Here is a 26,971-nt window from a genome sequence, read left to right as displayed (position 1 = left end):
CGTCTTTTATTCAACCCCCGGCACAAAAGGAGAAAAAAAAAATCATGCCCATGATTTTTTTTTTTTTTTTTTTTTGACGGCTCATCTATAACTTGCTCTTTCAAGTGTAATGTTTGTCAATTAATTTGTTTTCCACATCACCTCAGTTTGGGATTAAGTAGTGATTTCAAACAAACTGTGCACTATAAAAATTGTTTATATAGTATATGACAATAAGATACTGCGGACCAATTGACATTGCCAATATTATATGCTGTATCATTTGTTGAATAAGGCACACAATGCACAGATTCAGGTTCACTTGCCTAAAAATATTTATACTCCTATTTATAAGTATATACAGGATCTTGTCATTCCCAGCATGACTCTTTAGGACACATTGGTAAATGTTGTGTTGATTGTACACTGGCCACTTGCAGGGAAACTGCTCAGGGAATATGGGCTGCTGAACCAGCATGACAGATGACAGACATCCAAGTATTCTTCTAAGGTCAGTTTAAAATACTTTTTTTTTTTTTTTTTTTTAAAGATCAATGCAGGGACACGTCAATATAATTACTGTTTTGTGTTTAAAGAGAACTTGTATTAGGGGACACAAGTTTGACAGGGGACAGGAGTGCCCTGAAACTGTGAGATCATAAACATGGGTAAATCCACTGGTGCTGTTTGGATTTTATATGGGAACTTTATTAAAGAAAACAGTAAAACATCATCAAGGCAAACCATGTTGTTCAAAAGTCATTTATACTATGAGATGAGAAATGTATTTTTTTTTCTTAATACCTTTGCTACATAAAGAAAGGAGTCTCTTAAGCCACCAGTATAATTCCTATAAAGGGGCAGTAGAGGTAAGTGGAGGATTCAGTCCTGGAGAGAGGCAGTTTTCCCATGTTTCTATCCACTCCGCTCTAACAGTGCATTGGATCAGTGTGCACACAAGTTAATCTGTAAGTCTTGGCCTCTGCCTGCACTACAACACACACACACACACACACACACACACACACACACACACACACACACACACACACACACACATACACGCACGCCCAAGTCAGGAGACATCCCAACCTGGTAGGGAATAAACAATGCATCAGAGACTAAAATACGCAATAAACAGATTTATCTAAAACCAGTAGCAGCAAATGTACTTAGTTACATATCCCAGTGAGTTACAGAGAGTCCCTGTCTCAGCAGACTCCCAGACAGACTGACCGACCTAACCTCCCCTATCACCAGACACACTCAAGTTAACACACAGAGAACTGTGGCTTAGGATAGGTTTTGATAGGTTTAAAGTAAGTCCAAATACAAGATAATTTGGATACTGAAATGGGTGACAGTTACTTTGATCTTGGACAGGTCTTAAGGTGCATTTTAACGGCATGTGGCACCACTCTTGATTACCAGGTGAGAGGACCAAATATGTGTGCTGCCTTTACACTGAGCTGCTCTCCAGTTCCAACAAACACAGACACACACACACATACACACTTGTCACCTCAATCATTTACACTCTTAACTGTTTCCCCTGTTGGCGTCCTACCAGATTCATCTGTTTGTGGTCACACATAGCTCAAGCAACATGCATACTATGATTGAATTTCCTCTCCTCTCTTCTCTTCTCTCCCCAGCCGATCTTACTGACACAGGCATATCTCTCCTCTCTTCAGTTCACATTAGTGGGAAGACAGTGCTCAAAGGCAGTGACAAATGAGACCCATTCTTCAAGTATTCCCCTGTGTTGGACCTGGTACCACACACACAGACTTCGTAATGGCCCTCATCGGCGTCACAAACCTCATACCCAACATGGGAGCAGGCTACACGCAAACCCAGATACAGTGGGGGAGCAGCAGCAGATTCCCTACTGTCCACTGTTCACAGGCTGGGGCTACCATGACGAGGGAGATGGAGACATAGGAAGTGAACAAGCCCCAAGGAGTTATCTTTGGCCACATGTGTGAGTTTCCCTTGTTTAGTGTGAATGGATGTGCATATCATTTAAAGCGAGAACACGCCTCAATGCACAAACACACACCAGGCCCTCCCCCATCCTAAGGCCTAGCCTCAGGGCTCCAAACTCAATGGTCAAGTCCGAGAGCTCACTCGGTGTCCATGCTCTTTTAATAGCTGTACTTATTCACCACTCGCATCTGTGAAGTCTGCGGTGAAAACCCATTGGGTTTAAGGGGCACCTCCGGCTTTATCGATGGGGTCCTTTTCAACCCCGTGCGGGGTAGTGAGCCGTGCCCACTGTAGCTGCTCTGTCGGGATACAGAGGGGGGGTGAGGCGAGTGCATACCCGCCCCCGTTGCTCCGCCATGGGAGTCCAGTCTGGAGGGGGGTGTTGGGGGCATGTAACCCCCTCTGTTCATACTGTGTTGGCGAGACACAGACACCCCCATGGTTACCCCATTTGGTGAGGTGGAAAGGGAGTGCCTTTGTGAGGCACTCCGGTGGAGGTGGTACCCCCCTCTTTGCCTCTCCAGAGTGCCGCCCATGCTGAGGCTGCCCGTTGGTGTGGTGGGAGTGGTGGGCATGGGCACATCTACCCGCTTGGTGGGGCTGTGCCTGGGCAGGGAAGAGGAGGGAGAGTATAGGGAGGCCTCCCGGCTGGGCACCTTTGGGGGTACTTCAGTCAGAGCCTCCATAGGCTCCAACATGAGATGTTGCCTTGGCCTGGGCCCTGATCCCTCTTGAAGGATGGCCTTAGGGTTTCCTCCGGAGTCATTGAGGTGTTTCAAAAGGTCATTTAGAGTATTACGGGCATCCACAGACCTTTTCTGGTCCTTCCTGCTTCCTTTAGATTCTGTGTTTTTGAGTTTCTTTTCAGAGGAACGTGGCAGTGTATCATCTCCATTGTCATGGTTAGTGTGGTCATGTGTGGCGTTGGGTAGAACAACAGCGCTGGGGATGTGAGAATGTCCCAAGGCGAGGTGAGGGTGGTGGGAGTTGACATGAGAAGGTGGCGGTGAGGACGGCAGGTACTGAGGGCTCTTGGCTGATGTGTTGGACTCCTTGCGGGAGCCACTGACCTTCCCATGAGCCCTCTCCCACTGGTTTTTGATGGGCTGCAGGCCTTTCTGCTGCAGCACTGGGGTGGACTCAGGTGTAGGCAGGGCAGCCAGCTCAGGAGGCTGACAGCCGTCCCGCAGGATCATGGTCTTTGTGTCGCCGTTGGGTGTGTTCAAATCCTTGCCATTGCTCAGCAGATTGGTGTACAGCTTGGGAGAGTCAATGTTGGGCTGGTATTCCTGCAAACATGAGAATAAAATCAAAAGACAAAGGTTAAAGTCAGTTTCATATTTTTTTCCACATACCACTGTATAATAAACCCTGTTCAGACTTGGTTTAAACATGCATCAAGTGTACCTCACTCCAGCTCTTTCCTGCCCCTTCTTTCTCCTCACTTCTATATTTCAGATTTCACAATCACAACAAATATTTGCCCTATATCCTATTTCTTATCTCTGGCTCATTCATGAAGCAAATGTACCCAACCACTCCATTTTATGAATAACCCAGCAAAGACATCTGCATCTCACTGCAAAAAAACCCTTCATTTAAATTTGAATTTTACACCAATAGTCTGCTCCACCAGGTTAGGCGGACTTCTGATAACATCAGGGATGCATTGGGACACATTAGCATTGACTCTACCAATTATATAATAATGGATTATATAACCCATCACATCCCTGGCCACCTCTGATGGTGATCTGAGTGATCAGATTACAATGCATTTCCTGGATGCATGGAACCCTGTTCACACTTGTACTTAAGAGTTGCACATTTGTGACTGGATCACCCCAGATGGATGTTGTAAATGTTGACAGCAAGTTGCATGCAGTCATAATGAAGAGTGTGCCACAATATCATAGCTGCTCTGGTGACTGTACCTTCACAGGGCTGTCAAAGAGGCCGTTGAGCTTGGCAAAGCTTCCAGTGGAGTCTGAACAGGACGGGGCGGACTCTGCATCCTTGTGGACATGTCGTGGTTTGCGCAGGAAGGAGTCTCTGTAACAGAAGACCACTAGGCCCGCGAGCAGAGCACCCAGGAGGAAAGCAGCAAAGACGCAGGTGATTAGGATGTTCATGTGGACCATCTGGTTGGCCTCACCTGCCTGGATTTCCCACACACCTACAAAACAGTGGGGGAATAATTAACTTACTGATGTAATGAATTGGAGTATTTTGTGAAGCAGCCCTTCCCACCCTATAGCAGAAGTGTGCATGTTTGTGTATGAACTCAACCATGCATGAGTTTCTGCCTGTAAACCCCTCCCAAAAAAGGTAGCCCGTCAACCAAAGCCAAAATACCATATGATTCCTATTCATCTAAACCAAGATGTAGAAGAAACATGGTGAAAATTGGCAGAAGCTGTTAGGTACCCACATCCAGTTCACCATCTGAGAAGTAGTTCTATGTTAGTTCAGAGAAGAGCACTTGAAGTGTTGCCTAGTTCCATTTTCCACTTGAGGCTTTTCATCATGCATTTAACCAGCACAAAGGGGTTAACAGTGCACTCCTATCTGGGACAGAGAACCAAATCAAACTTGCATAAGAGATCAACCAGCAGGAAGGTGGTCAGAGAAAAGAGGCGCTGCATTTGCCCTCCAGGTGTTGAGACACCTGCAGCTCTACTGGAGATTTGTTAGTAACCACAGACATTGGAAAAGTTAGTCATCCACAGCGCAGTCGCTACAGAGATGTGGTGGAGCAGGGCCGGCCAATGATCTACCACCCAGGGTAAACTGTTACCAGAGCCAGGGTTATGAGATCTATACTGGCAGAGAAGCTAGGGCCAAACAAAAGAAGTTAAAGCAAGAATAAAGGGTTTAATGATTTGAAAACTGAAAAAAAAATAAGTTAAAAGAAAGAAGTAAAGATCAGAAATGATTTTCACCAAGTAAATGGAGAAAAAAGAAGCTATTACTGTGAAAACAGAATGTGCAGCAACTCTACTTGCACGAGAAATTATGAATTCTTTTGAAAAAGAGAAAGAAAAATTAAAATCTGCCATGTAATCTGATGGAGACCCTACATAGCTGCCACTGTGTGTGCACGTGTGCATGAGGACGCGTGTGTGTCTGCGTATGTGTGTGCACTGTGTCTGCATTTACATTTGTGTGCCTTTGTGAGAGTTGTTGGCAGCTATCAGATAGGGCTCCATGCAGCGTGCTGGCTGCCTCCCTGTGGGCCTTACCCTCTTGGCCCCCTGGGAGAGAGTCTAAAGAATGGGAGGTGGCTGGGTCATCCTGCAGCACAAAGCCTGAGCCGTAGAGCTCTGGACCAGGCCCAGAGCCGGGGCTCTGAGTGGGTATGAGTACGGGGGGGAGTATGGGCCCACTGGGCTGGCCAGTGACTGGTGCTGATGAAAACTCCATGTCTGTGGTGACAAACAAATTGTTAACAAACGGTGCAGACATGTGGGTAAAGCATACTGTTATCATCCCAGTTAGTAGGCATGGGGCAATGGGTACTTTTTCTGGGTTAGTGTCCAAAAACATAGGTCTTCATGAATATGTTGCTTATACATGGCACATTGTTATGAGTTAAAATTTAGCACATTTTTTCCCAAAGAATAAGACATTCACAGATCAATAAAATACATTTTATTTTGCTCAGACAATTTGGAAGGAGGTAAAGGATCTTGAGGTTGAAAGAGAAGTCGGTACACAACAGTAATAATGTCAGGGTATGGTGAGATCAAGTGGGCATGCAAGAGGGGAGGAAGGAGGCGAACAGGAGGTCATGAGTGAGAAGTAGGTAGTGAATCTGTGCTGAAACAGAGCACTGATGTCGCCTGGTGGAGCTGTTGTCGGTGATGATGACAGTGATGCAGGCGACAAGTGTTCAGGAGGAGTTTGATAAGAAAGACAAATGAGCAGTGGCAGTGGTGGTAGAAAGACAGGGTTGGAGATGCTGAACTCAAGGAGAGAAGCCATTTTGAGTAAAAGATCAAACTAACCAGAGGTAGGGTCGCCAAATGATTTGTAATCTGGCGCTGATGTAGTAGCCAAAAACGCTAAAAGAATTAAAAGGACAAGAAATCAGTATAACGGAATTCAGAGGTTAAAACTAAGAAAAAAATCCCTGAGTAGACACTAAGAGTGCAGTTTACTTTGTTTAACAATAAAGACGTAAAGCACTCGTGAGCAGTGTCCATCTCTCCAGGCATGTACACTGGAGTCACTGGATCCCTCTGGTTCTGATCAATACTGTGGTTCAGCTTGGGCCATGTTCAGTTGGTACAAACAGAGGCATCAAGGATTCACAGTAAAATCTGCTAAAGGGCACATTGATCGACCATCAAATATCATAAGACCTCTACGATTCGCACCAGCTGAACATGCCCCGTATTTGTACATGTCCATGTTTGTGCCTAGCAGGCGGCATTAGTTACAGGTGGTCATGTACCGTATGTAGATGTGTGTGTTAATACCGCACATAGAGTCATGTCAGGGCAAGTTACTGGAGTGGTTACTGGTGTGAGTGTGCAGGCTCATGGTGTGTGTGGAGATGGGTTTGTGTTTCAGCTGTGTGCATGTATGTGTGTGCGTATGTGTGTGTATATACGTGTGTGTGTGAAGTTAGATGACATGGCATGGAGATGAGAGCCTTACCGTGACAGTCTCCCAGGTGGGCAGTGTTTCCAAGCTCGATGTCCTGTTCGTATCCAGTTCTGAGAAAGAAACACACAGAGACAGAGCATGAGGATAAAACGAATTTCTTGCTGTGTCATTCATTCATCTTTAATTTCTGCAATCTTTATTTTGCAACTAATGTAAGCAGAACACTCCAGTGTTTTGTGCAAAATCCCCTTTTTTCTGACTTATCCAGACTGAGACAAGATGTTCGATACCATTTTCACCTCTGTACATCCAGTGGTTCGGTTCCTATGGGTAGCATTTTGTGATAAATTTTGTGTGATAAAGACTTTAAGTCTATGGGAGTTATTAGCGTAGTTCCATCAAAGTGAAATAAAAAAAATCCTAAAACAACTCCAAAGCTGTCTTGGCCTGCCCCTTCCTCAGCCTGGGTAAGTCAGAAAAAGGGTATTTTTGCCAAAATGTTGGAGTATTCTTTAAACTCTTCATCTGGGGCTTGTACTCACACAACACCAGGCAGTATTCTCTCACAGGCTCCATGAGGCTTCCAGCCACAGTAAGGATCTCTCGATGCTATGCAAGACCTGTGGACACACACACACCACCACGACACCAGGTTTAATCATTCTGTAAGGTAAGCCATTAACATTTGTGACTGACTGAACATTAACCGCGAGGCATGAGTTGAAGATATTATCGTTCCCTTTACGACATTTGCTGAAAAACAAAACAATAAAGTCACAAACCTATGATCGTACACAGTACAGATTAACCTTCAAGATGTTTGTTTGTGCATCACTCACTTCTGGCATGAGGAATGCCGCTCACAGCGGCTCAGGGGAACACGGATGACGCAGCTGGAGAAGGCGACATACAGGCTGTGCATGTCTTTGTCCACATGCAGCGCGAGGACACGCTTGTCATCCTCTCGGCTAGACAGGCACCTGGAGAGGATAAGGGCAAGAGAGAGAGAGACAGACAGAGAGAGAGAGAAGCATGATCAGTTTTTTATCAGATAAGTCTGTCTACTGTTTCAGCCTCAGCCGATCTAATCAGATGTTAGGTGGAGAGATCACAAAAAGGTTTTTCACAGTTTAACAGAACCGTAACCTCTGGCACACTATGAACATGCACATAAACGCATGAGCAGAAATACAATCACACACACACACACACACACACACACACACACACACACACACACACACACAGAAAGCAGACAGACAGGACCATCTGTGCCAGGAAGCAGCACTCTGCTACCAGTTAAGAGTTGCTGACTCTTCAGCCAGAAGGGAGAAGAGAAAGTGAAAAAGAGAATAGAAGCAGACAGACAGAGAGAGAGAGAGAGAGAAGCGGCTGCATCCCTACTTGGCCTTGTTGAAGACGTCTATCTCCTCTAGTAGCAGGCTGTCGTTGAGGGACAGAGAGGAAGTCTTGGCCAAAACCTTGAGGATCACCCCAGCCTCGGAGCCAATGAACACAACCGTGTAATTCCTGTAGGGCCCCGCTGTGTTGTCCACTGCCAGCGCCGTCAGCCTGTATCTTCACAAACAGCAGAAACATGGGTTAGTCAGAGCAGATGCTTCTCCATGCAAAATAGAAAAGGTCGTTTGAATAAATAAACTACTTTGGTTCTTGGGCTGCTGTAGATCAAACAATTATCTTACTACACTTTTGCATCTAATATCAGCGCCTTGGCTGTTTTCAATTACAATGGACTTTCAAAATGAAATGAAATGTGCTAGTGTTGATTTACCTATACACTATGAACAGGATTAAACAACATATGAGAATAACTGTGCGTCTTTGGGGCCGGGTGGTAAGAACAAAATCAAGTATTACGCTGTGACTGAAAACCTTCATATTGACACTGCAGCAGTATTGTAAAGGTAATTTCACTGCACACAAGAGATTTCTGCTACACAAGTAATGCAGATACAGTGACCAAGCTGGAAGAGGCAAATAAAAGAACAGCAAAAACAGTCTAATAAGCTCAGAAAATTGTGGAAAACTGTATTGTAGCCTTTAAAACAGGGAGAAGACAACACTTATGCCACAATATGATGATATCCAAAATCCCACACACACTTATTTCACAGTATGGATGTAATATCAATATATCACTCAGTCCTGGTTTAGCCCTAATGTGCTTGTCCATCTACCTGACACGCGTCTTGGTGAACCAAGGCTCATCCCCGATGGAAGGCACAGCTGTGTCCATGAGGGGGTGGGACTTGATGAACTGCAGGGTGTCGTCAGGAAACTCGATGGAGCTCTTAAAGGCCTCAGCTGGACCATGACCTGCACAGCACCCAGGCCTAGGGCGGAGGCGCACACGCAGAAGGCAAAAGGTCAAAGTGCAACCTATATTATCGCCCACTGGGGAGTAATAAAGCATACTGAAATTGAGGAAGGCCCAGCGAGATCATAGCGGAGAGGAGCAGGTGCGTATTGGATCACAAAAAGGCCCCAAATGGAAACATAAAATATACATATGCATGGTTATCCCCCATCAATGATTTACTAGGGTAATGAGGTGCTTCATGGACTTTGTGTTTTGGATGCAGAGCAGGCCTACAAATGTATGTGCTGATTTAAAACAGGTTAAATATGCAACGCGTCTAATTATGCCAGATTAATTATTTAATCAACAGCAGATGGTGAATGTGTGCTGGGTCATAGCTAATAACCTGGTCTCTCTCTGGTGAAAAAGATTTGATTTCACTGGGATTAACTTGGATGAAAAAGGGTTAACAAAAGGGCAAAATGACAGGTGGTAAACAGATGCTGTGTCAAGTGCCACCTACACCATTCCAAGAGATGTCATGTAAAAACAAAACAAAACAAAAAAAAAATCTCGTTTTCAGTATTGCTGTTTTGTGTCGTGTGCTTGGCTCTGCACGTCTTGAAAGTTTCCAGATGGGAAATAGCTAAAGCTAGGATTGAGCAAATACCTCCCAAGTCGATATACCAACAATATTTTAGTTCGGATTTGATACATATTGTGATTTTTCAAATTTCCTGCTCCATCCTCTCTTTATCTACAGTAAAATGTGAAAACTGAAATAACCCAAAGAAAATGAACATCAAAATACATTTATTTTAAACCCTATGTTTGAAAAACCTGAGTAATGAGTATGAGTAATTTTTCAAGAATTATTCTTGCATGCATCAAACCAAGTCAAAATTAACCACTTTTGTTAATTTTGCTTAAATAACATTTGCCTTAATATTTATATAATGAAAAATAAAAGCTCTTTCAGTATCAAAGTATCAAAAAAGGTTGTCTTATACTTCTTGAATGAAAGTAGTAAAGGAAAACTGTACACCTGAAGTGCCATTGGGCCATGACTCCTTGGGAGTTACTTTTCAAAATTACAAAAGTAATAAATGAAAGTGGAACATGAGTGCCATTTAGTTGTGTTGTACTGTACAGTGTGCCAAACATGACTTGACTGGAAAAGTCCGTAGGGACGAGGAAGCGCACAAGTGAAAAAGCGCCTCCTAGTCATACAATGTCTTGGTAACAGGAAAAGGCATGTATCTAAGGAGCCCTAAAGCGAAATGGGAGAGAAAAAATTGCATGTGAGGGAAAAAAATAGAAATAAGAAAAAAATGTATCCATTTATATTCTCTCTTTTTTTTTCCAAATTTATGTGGAAATGTCAAGGTGCTTCTGTGTCACTGCATGTATGTCACTTAGCATATACAATGAAGCGGTTTGTAAAGTTTTACATGGGGTTCGGCCCACATACAAAGACACTGAGACTGTGACATTTGACCTTCCTCAAATGTTTCTCAGGATAATGCAAAGAGAAGAGAATGCAAAAGTATTTATATATTTAGTTTTGCCATCTATGTTTTTTCTCCCCCATGTCCCTTTAGGGCCTCCTTGGGTATCAAATCAGTGGAAAACCTGCAAAAATTAATTTGTCAGAGTTCAGAATTGCAATTTTACACTAAATTGATGGTTTGTTGACTTGCACCCTTAGAAGCAGCACCAAATGTTAAATCCTTACCGGGGCTTGGGCAGCTTCTCCTCTGGGAATGGGGTCCACACAGAGTCCGGGGTCTTCTGCTCCTTGAATCGCCCTCGAAATACTTTCTCTATGTCGGCCATGGAGAAAGCACACACCGCAGACCCTGGGATACTGTGGAGAAAGAAACAAAGCACTGGAATGTTTACATCTGATGTCTACACTTGATGTCCATTTTAATTTCTTATGTCCATCCTCAGGACTGAGGCCGTGGCTCACCTGTTCATCTGCGTGGTGAAAACCCCCACCACAGAGGGGACCCCATTGATATCGATGATGTCAGTGACAGACTGAAGTACATCAAAGTAGAAGAAGGACTCCCCTGGGACGGAGCAATTCAGCCTCGCCTTCACAAATGACGTCCAATGCTTCTCCAACACACGCTGAGAACCGCCAACGTCATTCTTGCAGATCCGTGCCACGCGAGAATACACAGCCTACGAGGAGCAGGGGGTTGAGAGAGGACAGGGGAAGGCAGACGGAAAGAGCAGGAGGCAGTGGAGTGAACGTCACTAAAACACTTCAACACTCTGAATAATGCATCTCTCCATCCTGTAGCAACTCGGCACACACAACTTAAAAACATGCACACACACGCCCACACACACACTCATCTTCAACTTTGTACTTGGGGCTTGTACACCCTGATTGGAGGAAAAGAACACACCCAATGACCTTGGCTGGCTGTATCGAGCACTATGTGAGTTTGTATGTTTGATTGTACATATTACCAAAGCCCGGAGTATAAATGAAGCGTGTGAAGCAGTTGGCTAAGACAGTTTCAATAATTCATTAGTGCAAACCTCCATCAGAGACCAGGTGTCACCCCCAGCATTAGTAGGTTTGAAATATTTATTAGCTACTGGCTGATGGAGGATGCTGGTTTCCTGTAGCTTGGCCAGACCAGCCATTTTCTGGACGGGGCACAGTCAGATCTGAAGATGGATCCAAACATAGAACAACTTAATGCCCTCTGTCTGGTTGTGTTGGAGAGAGAGAGCGAGACAGACAGAGGGAGTAAACAGTCTCTGGGTGAAAAATCCTCTTACACTGTACTAGTTGTACACCAGTAGAGCATTTCCAGCAAACACTGCCTGTTGCATTTTCTCACGTATGCCAGTGTGGATGCCACCCGGTTTGCTACCGTTACCATCCGTGCTAAAAATGTACGTCTTCTACAGAGTGGAAGCCTTTGGATAGAGGAGGACGCATTTGTGTGGAATCTGCGATGCATTATATCAGCAGGTGGACTGCCTTACCTTGCCCAGATTGTTGTGCTCCACAGCAATCTCTCGGTAGAAGAAGTACACATAATTCCCATACTCCGCTGCGTGCAGGAAATGAGGTTCTGAGCGAGAGACAGAGGGAGAGAGCTGAAGTGTATTTTTTGCACCGTCACCACCGCTGTGCATGCTGAATATTTCAGGGATTTGTACAAGACTGTATATGACTGGGAGTGACCTAGATTGCCTAGGAGAGAACAGGCCATATTCCCAGGGAGCTTGGTCAGGATGGGGAGCTCTCTATCACTTCGAAAACAGCTCCGACAGCCTCATACATAGACTATGCTGGGGCTCCATGGGCATTTAGCTAGCTGACAGGTAGATGTGTGTATCTCCAGAACAGCAAAGATAGAGAGAGAGAGTGAGAGAGTAGAGAGAGAGAGAGAGAGAGAGAGGGAAAGAGAGAGAGAGGGAAAGAGAGAGAGAATCATGTTGATTTAACAGGAAGAGTTGTTTGTTTACCTTTCAGCCATTTGGAGTCATACTTGATGGTCCTCAGGGCTGAACCGTCGCCCATGCTGCGATAAATGACGGAGTCACTGGCCTGGAAGTCTGCTACTGTGGCAGAATACAGCTTCCCATCTGAAACAAGTCAACAAGGATTACATCGCAAGCTCAGGTGTACAGCTACTCTGCAGCCAGTCTTCCCTTTCTTTAGAAGGGTTAACCCTCCTATTCTGTTCGTTTTGGGCTAACACTCATGAGGTTCCCGGTCACATGTGACCGGTAACATTATATTTGATTATAAATCCACTATGATACATATTATCACCTAATGTTGTGTTAGATCTTTTTATCAACTTCTGCTCTTGTGAAAATGACAAGTTTTGAACTTCTATTTGCTATGCATGTGCTGTAGGCCTAATTTACCTGAGATCATACCATTCGTTTTTTAGGGAAAAAAAACATTATATAGATATTATTTTGACTATAACAAATACTCAGATGAAACATATTGTAGTATTTATCACAGAGTACTTCATTTCAATGTTTTCCAAGGACACTGTTTTGAAAACATTTCAATTTTCTAAATAGTGGCAAAAAAATAGCATCTTTTGTGTTCCCGTCAGCATTGACCACTATGATTTAGCTAGTCATCCTCATGACATTTTCACATGGAAGCTGACCGTTCCTCTCAGGTGGGGATGAGGTCCAGGAAAAATTACCATTTTTGGACTGAAAGGTGACCACAACTTCAGCTGGGTCTTCTTCCTGACACCTGGTGACAGGTGTTGGCAGTTCCCGTGGTAGGTTCCCGTGAGGGTTGCCATGGAAGCCAAAAAGGGGCAAAGTTGTGTGTGTCTGTGTCCATGTGTGTGTGTGTGTGTGTTTGTGTGTGTGTGTGTGTGTGTGCCTGCTCAAAGACACCTACATGTTGGGGTGTGGGAAAGAAGTCTGAGAGATACTTTCCCGTGGGGGTTGCCATGGAAGCCAGAAAGGGGTATAAGGTGTGTGTGTGTGTGTGTGTGTGTGTGTGTGTGTGTGTTTGTGTGTGTGTGTGTGTGTGTGTGCCTGCTCAAAGACACCTACATGTTGGGGTGTGGGAAAGAAGTCTGAGAGATACTTTCCCGTGGGGGATGCCATGGAAGCCAGAAAGGGGTATAAGGTGTGTGTGTGTGTGTGTGTGTGTGTGTGTGTGTGTGTGTGTGTGTGTGTGTGTGTGTGTGTGTGTGTGTGTGTGTGTGCCTGCTCAAAGACACCTACATGTTGGGGTGTGGGAAAGAAGTCTGATGCCCCTTTTCCACCAGAAAAAACCTGGTGCTAGTTCAGAGCTGGTGCTAGAGCCGGTGCTTAACTGGTGCCAACGAAGAACCGGTTTGCTTTTCCACCAGCCAAGAGCCAAGTGGAGCCAAGTCAGAGCCACGTCATGACGTCTTCGGAAAACGTAATGACGGGTGCGCGAGACGCCCGCTCAGAATCACAATAACCATCATGAATGAATGAATGAATGATACTTTATTAATCCTTTGCAGGAAATTACATTGTCACGGCAGCTTCATCACTTCAACACACATAAAACTGCACACTCATACTATACAGTGGCTGCAGCGTCTCTGTCTCTGTCCGCCCGTCCTGTCCTGTCCTGAAGCCGGTGAAACTGATCAGTGAGTCGGGGATGATGTTCGTGAGCCGCGTCTCAGTCAAGCATATAATGCTGCTTTCCCGATACAGTTTCTGGCCCCGGGTGGAGCAGGATCTGGATTTATTAGCGATGCAAATACTGCTTGTATCTTTACAAGCCTACATTTCAATACAGAGGCGAAAATCACAATTATTGCCGGCTACCTGTCGGATTCGTGATCGGAACGAATGACAGCGATGTTTAGTTATAAAACGGGTGCTTCTCGTCCTTAAATGTAATTTGCTGAGCCGCGTTCCATGCCGCTGTAAAATCAGTATAACCCACGGCTTCTCGGGGATTATTGTTTATGTTTATAGCGTTCGCAGTTCCTGTTTTGTTTTGTAACCCCGCCCACCAATGACGCGGTGGGCCGCGTCATCGGTTCTTTCTCTGGCTCCTGTTTAGCCCCTGCTCGGAGTCGGTGCTTGCCTAGCACCAGTTTGGAACCAGTTTGGCACCAGTTTGGCCCCAGCCCGGGCGGTGGAAAACCAAAAAACTGGTGCTAAGTCAGGCACCGGCTCCGAACCAGCCCCGGTGGAAAAGGGGCATGAGAGATACTTTCCCGTGGGGGTTGCCATGGAAGCCAGAAAGGGTTATAAGGTGTGTGTGTGTGTGTGTGTGTGTGTGTGTGTGTGTGCCTGCTCAAAGACACCTACATGTTGGGGTGTGGGAAAGAAGTCTGAGAGATACTTTCCCGTGGGGGTTGCCATGGAAGCCAGAAAGGGTTATAAGGTGTGTGTGTGTGTGTGTGTGTGTGTGTGTGTGTGTGTGTGTGTGTGTGTTCACACACATCTGTGTCTGCTCAAAGACACCTGCATGTTGGGGTGTGAGAAAGGAGTGTGAGAATGTGTTTAACTCTATTTTATACACTAATTGTAGTCTTACCCATTCATTTCTAATGACCGGTCATTTGTGACCGGGAACACGATGGGTGTATACAAGTTAAATAAAACATTCAAAAATTAATAAAAATTCTCCAAATTTATTTTATGTGTTCAGATGCCATGTGTGAACAAAGTCATGGAACCTCATGACAAACAGATGAAATTAACTGCATTTTTTGGAGAGAAAACTTGTACACCGGTCAGATTTGACCGCGAACACGACAGGAGGGTTAATTGGTTGATATTGATACAGGCCAAACAAAAAAAACCCTCAGAGCTGTTAATAAGAAAGTAAAAAGGAACACACCGGGTGGGGGGGTGGGGGGTTCCGTGTGTTGGGAGATGTATGTCTGTGTACATGCTTGGACAATACGTGTTAATGTATTTCCTTATATTTGTGCTATAATTACACACTGACGAGTGTGACACCCATAGGGTAGCACACCTATGTAGGAAGAGAGGCTGTGTTAATTACTGTTCCTTTTTAAGCGATTGCATTGTTCTTGTTTTTATGATCAGCAAAGCATTTGAAAAGTGCTATACAAATGAAGGTTATTATTATTATTATTATTATTATTATTATTATTAAAGTTATTGTGACATAGTTGACCACCTTACCAGCAAAAAGTGCAACATTGGTTTGCTTGGAGTCAAATGGGCACCGTGCCAGTCCATTGATCTCCTCTCCATCAAACTCCAGGTTATCCAGCTGAAGAGAACATAACAAACACGCTGACATTACAGGAGTTGGGTATGGGGACAAAGTGGAAACAGTACAAAAGAACAACAATTTCTATAACTAGCCAAGCTAAACTGGATTAGAAAGTGGTTTTAATGAAGTGGCTCTGCCAGAAAAAGCTTAACAGTGCAACAAAAGACATAAAAACAGATAAAAACACAAATGCCTCACTATGATAAGCTGCAAGGACAGATCCTGTGGTTATGTGCATCTACTAGCCCTAGTTCTAGTATAATCTAGAACCTTCCATTATCTTTTCAGATCCCATTTAGTTCTGGGACTGGCTCTTGTTTCTGCTTTCACTAAATGAGGAACAAACTGTGACGGATGTTTAGTGCATCACACACAATTCTGCAGCACTCTTTGGCCATGCACTCAATGTCCAGCTCTCCCAAACACTGAATTATTTTATTTATTTATTTATTTCCTGATGGCCAAGTTAAGCCCCTGAATACCTCACTTTCTCCGAATAGTGATAATGGTATGCACCTCTTCATTAGCACAACTGGCAATTTCCTTTGTCTTGCCATTTGCTGGGTACGTTTGTGTTGTAGCCCTCTAATGATAGCACATTACTTAAGTGGCGTCACACTAATGCTTGATCAATAAAGATCAAGCTCCTCTTAAAAGTTATCGATATGCAGATTTTAGTATCATCTCCCAAGCAGGGTTGAATTGGGCCCCAGGAACTTTATCAGGAACAGCATACAAAAAATATCCCCAAACTCATGAGATAGGTTTAATTTCTAAGAGTCAAAAAGTGCTGTGTGTTCCCATGTGTACATGTTCACATGAAAAGTGAGTTGATATGAAAGCACCAGGGCAGAGACTGTCTCCTTATACTGACCCTGTAGTATCTGCACATGGGATTGAAGCCATTGGTGCCACAGATGAAGACCAGATCGTCATTTCTGGGGACCAGCACTTTGATGAAGTTGTGACACTCATCCTGAACAAAAAGAGGCATAACATAGAAAAGATGTGTTAATAGGCCGCCGGCCTTCACTGCTGCCACTCCCAGCACTATCGTTATTGCGGAACATCCAACGTGAACGGGTTTTATACTTACTCTGTGTTTTCCCTTGACAGCACACATCTCTCTGTCTGCCTGACCCGATCGCCATGTTAGCTTCTGTAAATAGCAACACATTGCATTAGACACATCCATTGGCACCACACACACAAATGCACACACAGTCCTCTCGTTTCCACTCTCTCATTTTACAGCCTGTCCAGTTTGTGATGAATGGCTCAGTATTTTCTATGGAGCCCTTTGAGTGGTTGTGGGTTGAGAGAGCAGCTCCTGGCAAGGATCTTACCCGGTAAGGAATGATCTCATTCCTGTAGGATTCTCGCAGACTCACAAGGTACACCTGGTCTCTGTGGGTGGACACAGCAAACAAACAGCTCAGTGACGGTACGGCACAGCAGTGTCTTAGCTTATGAGAAATCTTCTGTGATTATGTGAAGACAAGACTGGAGAGTTAATGCATAGTGACAGTCTAAAATCCTGCATGTCCAAAATGCCGACCTTCCAGGACACCCTAAACCCATTTTGAGACAGTGTAATTACCTTTAGTAAACCAACAGAAAGCCATGTTTTGCTGCAATTTCAGCAATAACATGAAAATACCCTAAACTGACATCAGGTTTCACCTGACAACAGTGATACATGTGGTGGTGATTACACTGGCTCCGGTGGTGGTAGTTTTATACTGTAGATGTCGAGTTGATTTCCTGCTACAGTACTAGCGGTGGTGGTCAGATTAATCCCAATGCCCATAAATACCAAAAAGACATGTAAAGATGCCAAGAAATCCCTGACAGAGCATCAGAGTGGGATGATAGACGTCATGGCCCGGATCAATACAGCTCATATTCATCAGAAGCAGGCCTGGGAGCTACAGATCCAATAACACTAAGAGCTTTTTTCCCCCCTTACGCCACTGTTTACCTGCCAAAGAATGAATGAACGTGTGGGCGTGGAAGATGTGTGAGAGAAAGAGAGTGAGAGAGCGACAGAGATAGTGTGTGTGTATGTGTGTGTGGATATTGAATTTACCTGCCAGCGATGAACAGAGTGTCCTGTATCTTGGTCATCAGCTGAAAGTCAAGGCGATGCTGTGACTCATTGCCAGAGGGCCTGCCTCTGAATACAGGATACTGCCGCGAATCTGGGAAAACATGCACACACACACGCACACACAGTTACAGGAAAATTCGAATTATAATTGCATTTTAAAGGATATTATCATCAGTAATAGTAGCGGTTGTAGTACTATTCCCAGTAGTAGTAACATTAGTTGTAGTATTAACACTATTGTCCATGGTAGATGCAGAAGAATATGCACAACACACACAGAAAAATACACACACACACACACACACACACACAATGCTACAAGAAAACTGTACAAGTAACTACTTCATTGCTTTATATTAAAGGACACTGTTTGCAGTGGGAGGATCCTTCATTGTAGTTATAGTCGTGTTCCTAGAAGTATTAACATTATTGTCCATGGTAGAAAACACACACATGCACACATTCTGAGAAACATACACCATACTCACACACATACTCGTTGCATCACATATTGTACTGATTGCACAATTATCCTGTGCAACTTTACAAAAATCCTTCAGGAATTAAATTAATGCAATAAAAATATCTATGAACATTCCGTGTAATTATATGTGTGTCAGTACGCTGCATGTCAGTGTGTGTTTGGGTGCTTGGTAATGGCTGCCTGTGTCAGCACATCTTTGTTCTCCCAGTTCATCCCAGAGAGGAAAATGGAATCCACTTAATGTTACAAGTGACCATAGAACAGATTGATTTTATTACCATGAATTTGCCATGCCGGGCTCTGAATTGCTGACAGGACTAGAAGGCAACGGCTGCCAGTACTTCTTCTCCAGTTCTATGACTATCGTGCATAACCATATAGGCCTCAGAGTCAATTAAAAATGAAGAGGTTTACACTAAAATGCAAGGATAGCTGTTGACTTTTTTAACGAAGTTGCACTAATTGTGGTTGTCGTAATTGCAGAGCTGATTTGTTTGCGCTGCGTGTGTACTCACAGTGTGCATCGACGACATCGAGGGGTACACTGTCCTCAGGGAAGCTGACTGCGAGGAGTGTGTGTGAAGCTGTCAGCAGCAGCAGCAGCAGCAGCTCAGTGAGCAGAAGCACAGCTCTCTGGCCCATGGCTGCTCACAGACGACACTTCCTGTTTCACACTGATGGAGATGTTACCTGGGAAGACACAACCAAATGCTTGTGTTCACAAACTTATAAAAAATCACATTCCACTGTAATTACCTCTAACCACTAACCTTGACTTTAAACCTAGGTGTGCAAGTCTAACCCTTGGCAAAACGCGTAACTATAAAAATTTACCCAGTGAGGCCTGAAAAAGAGCCCTCACAAGTGATACATTTTCCTGTCTTTCTATTCTAGTGGAGAGCCTTTGTGTTAGTAAAAACAGACACACACACACACACACACACACACACACACACACACACACACACACACACACACCAGTCGTCCAGTCTGGCTTAGTGCTGACTGAGCTCTCAGTGGCAGAGCTTGGCGTTTCCCTTCTACCTCTCCCAGCATCTGCTGTCCGAGGGAAGGTCAGCCAACCGACCAGTAGGGCGTCTCGGTGTGGGTTGGAAGCAGCGGAAGTCCGCTCTGTTAGAAACGTGGCAGGCCTGCTGTCTCTGTACATCTGTGCTACGATTGGTTCATCCTGGGCCAGACCTGACACTAATCAGCACATTGCAACTTCATCACCATCGCAACTGCTGCTTCCACTCTGACCTTAGCTGACTTATGTTAGTGCTCCTCTAGCCCTTATTGGCCCATTCTGTCCTCGGTACCAGGCTCCTTAATTGTGTTGCAGAGATTCACTCATCTTTGTGTCATCAGGATCTAGTGGTGTCAAGTTGTTTAGATAACGTGATAATTTTTGAGGATTATACTCAGTACAGCGTCTTATTGTTGACAAGCTACACCAGCAACTACGTGGGTAATAATTTATTGTGGGAGTGGCAGGGGTTTAGTGTGTATGTGAGTGCATGAAGCAGTGCTTTACAGACAGGCTGTGTCTGTGCATATTAATGAACGGTGTACAGTCAAATATTTATAAGGCAAACAAATTATTCATGCAGGCAAAGCCTGAACGGATATAAACAATTTACCGGGAGACGTCACACAGGCAGAGGGATGGATTAGCTGGAAGCACACTGGGATACACACACATACTTAGTCACATGTGGTAATGCATAGATTCATACACACTCACGCACATGCACACACACACGCACGGAAAGTATTGGCACATTTTTCAATTAGCCCCAAAGCACACCTGCTCCAGTGCTGTCTGTGAGCCCTGGCTGCCAAGCCATTAGTGCTCTGATTGATCCACACAGGAAGCATGGCCGACCAGCAGCCAGCAAAGGCAATCTATGGGCTTTACCATATTGCTATTATAATGTGAAAACCTTATAACCCCAGTAGTAGTCATTATCAAATTGAAACTACAGTTTGAAGATTGCATGCTCCTCTGCAAATTCAGAAAACTGTACAGCTGGGTTGGGCTCTTGAAATCCTTACAAACCCCATAAGATGGAGTCTAAAACTCATGATTGTCAAGCTAAAAATGCGACAAAATATGTATCACCTCAGCTTTCACAATCAGCCTTTCAGTCTCTGTCAGTGCGCATGGATGTACATTACACACAAATTGACAGTAATGCCTTTAAGCCTACATGTTGATATACTGTGAGTAACATTTTTGCCAAGCACTAATAATCCAATTTTGGTCTGGACAGTTATGATGTGTCACTTAGAAGAATGGAATTGGTGGTGAAATGGAATCAGAGTGATGCCAGGGTGTTTTAGTCATCAACAGTGTGCAGTCATACCTATTCAGCACTCTGCGGGATATTGAAGCCTTTGAAAGAGCGATGTCATTATGACTGTGGGTAATGCAAGGCCCGGGCAAGTCAGCGCTTCACCTCAATCAGTCCACTTATTAGTGAAATTAGGGGTTTGATGCTTCAACAAGATGGGAAAATTCTATGAACGCAAAAAGGTTGCTCTCTCTGCCTGGAACTTCAAACGTCAATGAGGCTGCAGCAGCCACTATACTCTAATTTAGATACAAATGAATCTCTAGCCGCAAACGATCCACAGATCTATGCACACCGGCTCACTGATCTATACAGAAGGGCAACTGTCAGCAACTTAATCTAAATGAGAACTGATGATACTGCTCTACAAAGGGAGACGGTGGCACTCTCTGAAGGCATCACAACTATTTTTTACTACCTGATCCACAAGCATACATACCAAGAGCTGTGCTGTGTTAAAACCCTTGCAATAAATCGTCGAGCTTCCAGGAGAAGCCTGAGACAGGAATAGATACCTAATGCACAACAACAGAAAAAAGGAGAGCTATGAAAGGTAAATAAACCAAGCACCACATTTCAATTCTATAGCGTTATCTTACAGCCTGCGGGGCTGTGCTTGTATCCCAAACTTGGCTGTGCTCGCAGGTAAATCATCTCCCTGGCTGTCAGAATTTACAGTCCTACTTTATATCGTTCCCTCTTAAGCACACACACACCACTCTTTTTCTCTTATTCTCTCTCACTAAACAATTCAAGAGAAAAACACTTCAACCAGAGGAGGAGGCTCAGCTCCGATCTCCCATGACTCCTTGCATGGTAATAGCCATACTGCGGAGGCGAAGGCTTTCCTCAGAAACTTTAATGCAAAACAGAAACAGAAGACATCCAGAGGTCAGCGATCTAAAATTACTTCTCAATCTCTAGTGAGCCCAACATGTTTTCTATTGACTATTCCTATACGCTCTCTGGTTCCTGCCCTCCAGTGTGTGTGTGTGTGTGTGTGTGTGTGTGTGTGCGCGCGTGCATGTGTGCGTGTGAGTGTGTGTGTACATGTGCATGTAGGCCTCAACAAGCCCGGAGACGCTGAGCTTGTCACGCAACTCAGTGCCATTCAGCCTCGCTCTGCTCTACCTCTGTTATTACAGGCTTTTCAATGTCCTACAATCACGCACTTTCTCTGCTGATGTTGTTGGCTCAGGATCATGGTGTTAAACACAAGGGAGGGGGCAGGGGGAGGGCTGCTAGATTGCTATTTCTTCTGACTGGTGGGTGCAGGGGTCTGGAGCCCAACTCTGCTAGTTAAAGCTGAAGATTTAGTGTTCTAAGCACAGCATGACAAATCAACATATATTCTCCTCTTGGGTGTGTTTTGCTTGAGTATTCCCTATCTTTGCCCCAACCTCTAATCCATTGCAGCTTTGGGTGCCTTTTGCAAAGAAGCCCCACCAGGAGGAACTGGAGCCAGTAACGGGCTGGCAAACAACAGTGATGCGTGAGGTTTCGTAACTCGCTTGTGAATGCGAAGGGTGGATGTAATCCCAGTGGAACAATGGCCACTGCTCCTCAAGGTGGCTTGACTTGTCATCCTGCACCGTACCAAGCTATAAACTCACGGCACAGGAAATCAGATAGTTCAGGAGTTCAGTTTCACGCCTTTCACTCACAGTGGGTGTATGTACGTGTGTATGCATGTGCAAGCATGCGAGTCTGCCTGTGCGTTTCTAGTTCCAAAATTGGATGTGTCCTGTAACGCAGTTGCCCCAACTCCTGACTGTGGCTCTGAGAAAGTAATCAAGATGCAACCACACAGGAGAGTGAGTCAGCCAGACGATTAGAACAGCCATCCACAAAGGCCCAGAAATGATTACTACCCCTTTTCCCACTTCAATAATAACCAGTACCCCTAATCACTTGCTATTTACCCAAGCATTACTTCTGAGGGGCTAGGTTGGACTTGTTGCTTCAGTCATTTGGCAGAAGGAGAGGGCTGTGCCAGCCTCTCTCTCCCTCCCTTCTTCTCTACCTTGGTGAGAGGAGGAGTGAAACGGGAGAGGAGAAAGGCTGTTCTCAGCAGTAGTTCTGCTATAGTGGAACACAAAGAGGCTGAGCTGCAGGTGTGACCGAGAAACAAAGGGGCTTTGGGCAAGTCAACACAATAGAGCCCCACCCCCGTCAGTGGTCCCATGTTCAGGGGTTCGAGAGAGCTGCTATGAGGCTCCAAAAAGGGGTTAGGGTGTAGCTGTTGTGGGGGTTCATCGTAACCTACATGGGGCAGTAGAGAAATGAAGACTCTGACTGTTGTTCAGGCCAGAGGTCTGAATTTTATTATTCAACCACTTAAGGATTGAATAATCTGATTTCTAAACAGCAGGTTAGGCCATCCATCCAATCAAAGGGCTGTAAAGGGTTAATGCTGATCATTGGAGGGCTTAGCAGCGGTTGTTCTGGGGTTACAGCTGGCTGTGGTGGGGTTAACAGTGGTCGTTCTGGTCGCTGGGCTCTGACCCTGTGGTCAGTGAGGCGGAGTGAGACACACAGGCCAGCTGGGTTGTCAGATAACCCGCTGCTGGTTCTGATGGCTCACCTGGCCGGAGCCTGAGCTGCTGCCAAAACCAAGGATGTAGATTTAATAACTAGGCCAGGGCTCTTACTGTCTTACAGAGCATGAGCACTTGAGGCTTTCTGGGAAAACATGTAGAATTCTCTTTTATGTTAAGAAATCAATTTATTCCATTTTTTCCATAAAGGGATTGCACAAGGCAATAATGACAGAAGTGTTGAGATGAGATGAAAAGGCCTTGTGGCAGCTGTTAAAAATATTAGCCATGGGCACACAGAAATCAAATATGATCAGACTCTTATATTTAAAATGTATATTTTGTTGCTTGAACACCCAGTTAGTCAACAGAAACAACTTTGGGATAAGATGTTGGATTATTTTCTCCATTATCACTGCATTTATTTTCTCAGGAAATCATACATTAACTGCCTACAGATCAATTCTTAAAACTAGTACAAGTAGTCCCCACAAATAAACCTCGCAAATACTGACTTTCTTCGCCTCGTTCCACGACTGACATTTCTATGACAAAACACTAATTAAATTGCCTCACTGTGGTCATTTTTCACGTTTAGCGCGACACTTCGCCTGGGTAGCCTAGATTTCGCTCTCCTTTTGCGCACTCAATCCATGCGGCAGCGGGGACTTTAATGGTTGCATTGTCCAGGCTGGGGCGTAAAGGCATTCAAGATTTATCCGTGGTAAATCTTTTCAAACCCTTTTAGTCCACATGTAGGACCGATACAAAAGACAACAAAGACATTGGGGGACAGCGGTGGAGTGACAACAGTGATGGGGCTGCGTTAAATTGCCTCCACCACAATGCATGCACAGGGCTGGGCTTCTGTGCTGCTCTGGTCCAAAGGGATGTGTGCGCATCCCCAATTCATTGTCACATCTATGCTATAATGAAATAAGGAATCCAACTGGACGGAGAAATAAGACTGTACACTCAAGTGGACTACTAGTGAACGACGCTCAACCCAACCTGCCCGTCCTGTTCGACCTTTATGCTGTGGTAATGCTGTGTAATGCCAGCGTGGTCCGCGAAATTATATGCACCCTATTTTACAAGTTTACAGGCGATTGCGTCTCCAAAGTAAGGCCGAAATCTCAGGAAACAAAAAGTTCTATTTCCCGTCTTGAAACACTTTACACAACTGGTAACAATCCACGATGAAACAACACGGGGGCTACATTGTAACAGACTGTATGGAAACTACGGCCAGTTCTCTATGAAGACTCTGGTAAAGACCGACACTGGCGGTGGCTCTGATTTTACTGTCCGTCAGTCACAATCGGCGCGCACATGTATCTAAATAAATTTATCTCGTGGAAAATGTGTTTTTACACCTATAGTGATTACTTTAAAAAACACAAGTACTTGTTTATCTGCCCCCTGAAAAGACTCGTTTTTTAAAAAGTCCCTCTCCGGATAGTGAACGTCAGTAGCCTAGGATCTATCCACGTCTCAGATCCAAAGTCCACATGATCAAGATATATTAAAAAAAATAAAAATAATAATAACATTAACGGGAAAAAAGCATAACCCCTAACATTTCAGGCACTTTTGGAACAATTACCAAGCACTGAGGACACCTACCTTGAGTATCCGAATTCACTCATGAATGGGGCAGTCCGATTTAATCTCGTATTCCTTTGGTAATCCATTTACGACAAAAAACAACCATGTAATATTCCTGTAATTTTATGTTCCATTCGGACCCCCACTTCTCCCTGTTATCCACTTGCACACAGATTTTTTTTTTTTCAACTCCGATCGCCAGATACGTGCATTTTGCCTCTGTGTGACTGCTGTGTGACTGTGCCCGGGCCCCTGCGCTCTGATGACTGATCTTCAAAGCTAAACCGCGATCTCACATCCCCCTCCCTCGTTTACCAATACACCAGCCCCCTTTCCACTACTATTAACTTTGGAAACCAGAGGGAAAAGACATAAACATTAACGACACGCTATCCTTACGATATTGCTCTCTGACTGCCTGTATCATCAGTGATGTGGCGCTATTTAAAAATAATAAGAAAGCTGGACGAATTGACCTTTAGATGGTGATCACGATGAGACTGAACACAACAATCAGTACAAATACAAATCTTACATTTACAGCCTACCTTGAATTTATGCTTCTTTCTCGTTGCAACACAGGCTTAACGTACACCAGTTTGATGCTTATTACAAATATATATATTGGACTTCATTTATAAAGATTTCTGTGCGCCCAGAGAGAAGGGTAAATTGTTCCATAAATAAAGAGCTGGGTAAACAGTTTATGTGGGTTTTACCATTCACTATACCCTGCATGTAGCCGAAGGGCGCTTCTAAACTGGATATATATTTTTAACAGCCATATATACCACGAACGAGGAGCATATGCCATTGAAGCACAAGTAAAAATAGTCTGGACATGAACTATTTCCGTCCTGCAACCATCACTTTTGCAGAGCAGCCCAGCGACACGCTTATAACAAATCTTTTTACTCTGCCTTCAAAGTATTTTCCTTTCTAGTTTCCCTCCGACTTTCACTGCGTAACGCGGAGCGACAAAGTAGTGTATCCTCTTTTTTTTAGGCTGCGAGAGAACTCACCTCATTTGAATTGGTTATTGTGTATCCTTGTGTTGCTATAATCCTCAAAAAATATTATGCGCGTCGTAGTGAATCAACTTCACTCAGGGCAGGGAGAAAAACAAACTAATGCACGGCAAATGGTGTAATTCGACCCGTGCTAAGTCAATCCATCCAGAGAAAGAACCACAGCCTACCAATAAGCAGCGCTCTTGCGCCAGTCCCTCCCCCAGCCATCCATCTCTCCTCGGTGGGGTTTGGGCTTCTCTGCTTTGCTCTGGCTTTCTTCCTTTCTTTCTTACAGCCTGAAGAGAAAGAAAAAGCAGCCCCCCCCCCCTTTCCACTTCTCCTCTTGTGTGACCCCGTATTGCCCCCCCTCCCTCCCTTCTGTTAAACCCCATCCCCCAACTCTAAGTCAGCAAGACCGCCTAGTTAAAATCTTTTCAGCTGAGGAGTTGTTGCAAGGAGGTTGCTTAGGAAAACACATCTTTTGAAACGTTTGGATTTAGGCAGGAGGCGACTTAAGAAAAAAAAAAAAAAAAAAGAAGAAGAACAAGAACTCCACTTCCACTACAGAATCATGAGGCACATTGGGTTTTCATAAAAAATAAAAATAAAAAAATTCCAATTGATGAAGCTTCAGCACCCTGTCATGGGACTATGATCACTTCGATAAAAAACATGTAGCTTTTGATTTTTTTTTTTTTTTTAACGAAATAATTTAAAGAAAGAGTACACTTTTTTAACCTTCACTTAAAAGAAGTAGTAATTTAGTAATATCAATGGACAGAGCAAGATAATCCACTTTATGCTGATGTGTGGGGATATTATGGGAATGTTTTCAGCATGATACCGTCCATCATTATCATTCTTATTCTATAATACATATTTTGTTATGTTAGACAGATAAGCATCATGGCATAGCAATTAGCAACAACATACACTTATGCACATGCAAAAGTGTATGTGCATAAGTGCACCAGTGAGGTGCATGTAAATCTGTGTCAATGCATGTGTGTGTGTGTGTGTGTGTGTGTGTGTGTGTGTGTGTGTGAGGGGTGTTTGCGTGCAAAGTGATTTGATCATGTCAGGTCATTCCAGCCAGGTCTACAAAGCCACACAATGGCAGCCCATTTGCACCCCATTAGAGAAGCAGGTTAGCAGATGTGTGAGAAGCTCTCTTACGAACGCCTCCTCACCCACTTGCACACACACACACACACA

The 26,971-nt window shown here is 44.3% G+C and overlaps 1 protein-coding gene across 3 annotated transcripts; it reads right to left on the bottom strand.

Annotated features, from left to right (window-relative positions):
- Window positions 1–766: 766 nt before the first annotated feature.
- sema6d (semaphorin 6D) lies at window positions 767–25,856 on the bottom strand. 3 transcript variants are annotated; one of them, XM_030048112.1, is made up of 20 exons: window positions 25,769–25,856; window positions 18,763–18,937; window positions 17,743–17,854; window positions 17,000–17,060; window positions 16,750–16,812; window positions 16,528–16,629; window positions 15,560–15,650; window positions 12,398–12,517; window positions 11,912–12,000; window positions 10,872–11,089; window positions 10,635–10,766; window positions 8,778–8,933; window positions 7,984–8,157; window positions 7,419–7,559; window positions 7,122–7,199; window positions 6,631–6,689; window positions 5,976–6,032; window positions 5,211–5,393; window positions 3,903–4,144; window positions 767–3,257 (listed from the first exon to the last, which is right to left on the bottom strand). In XM_030048112.1, exons 2-20 carry the CDS (start codon window positions 18,887–18,889, stop codon window positions 2,127–2,129), a joined length of 3,336 nt encoding a protein of 1,111 aa, XP_029903972.1. In that variant the 5' UTR covers window positions 18,890–18,937; window positions 25,769–25,856; the 3' UTR covers window positions 767–2,126. The 3 variants fall into 3 exon arrangements, with proteins under 3 accessions (XP_029903972.1, XP_029903973.1, XP_029903974.1); XM_030048113.1 differs by lacking the exon at window positions 25,769–25,856 and adding an exon at window positions 24,765–24,899; XM_030048114.1 differs by lacking the exon at window positions 5,976–6,032.
- Between the last annotated feature and the right edge of the window lie 1,115 nt (window positions 25,857–26,971).

Source organism: Myripristis murdjan, chromosome 3 (assembly GCF_902150065.1).
Source record: "Myripristis murdjan chromosome 3, fMyrMur1.1, whole genome shotgun sequence".
NCBI classification, from domain to species: domain Eukaryota; kingdom Metazoa; phylum Chordata; class Actinopteri; order Holocentriformes; family Holocentridae; genus Myripristis; species Myripristis murdjan.
Note: the sequence above shows the minus strand (reverse complement) of the source record. Positions and strands in the feature narration are given on the sequence as shown.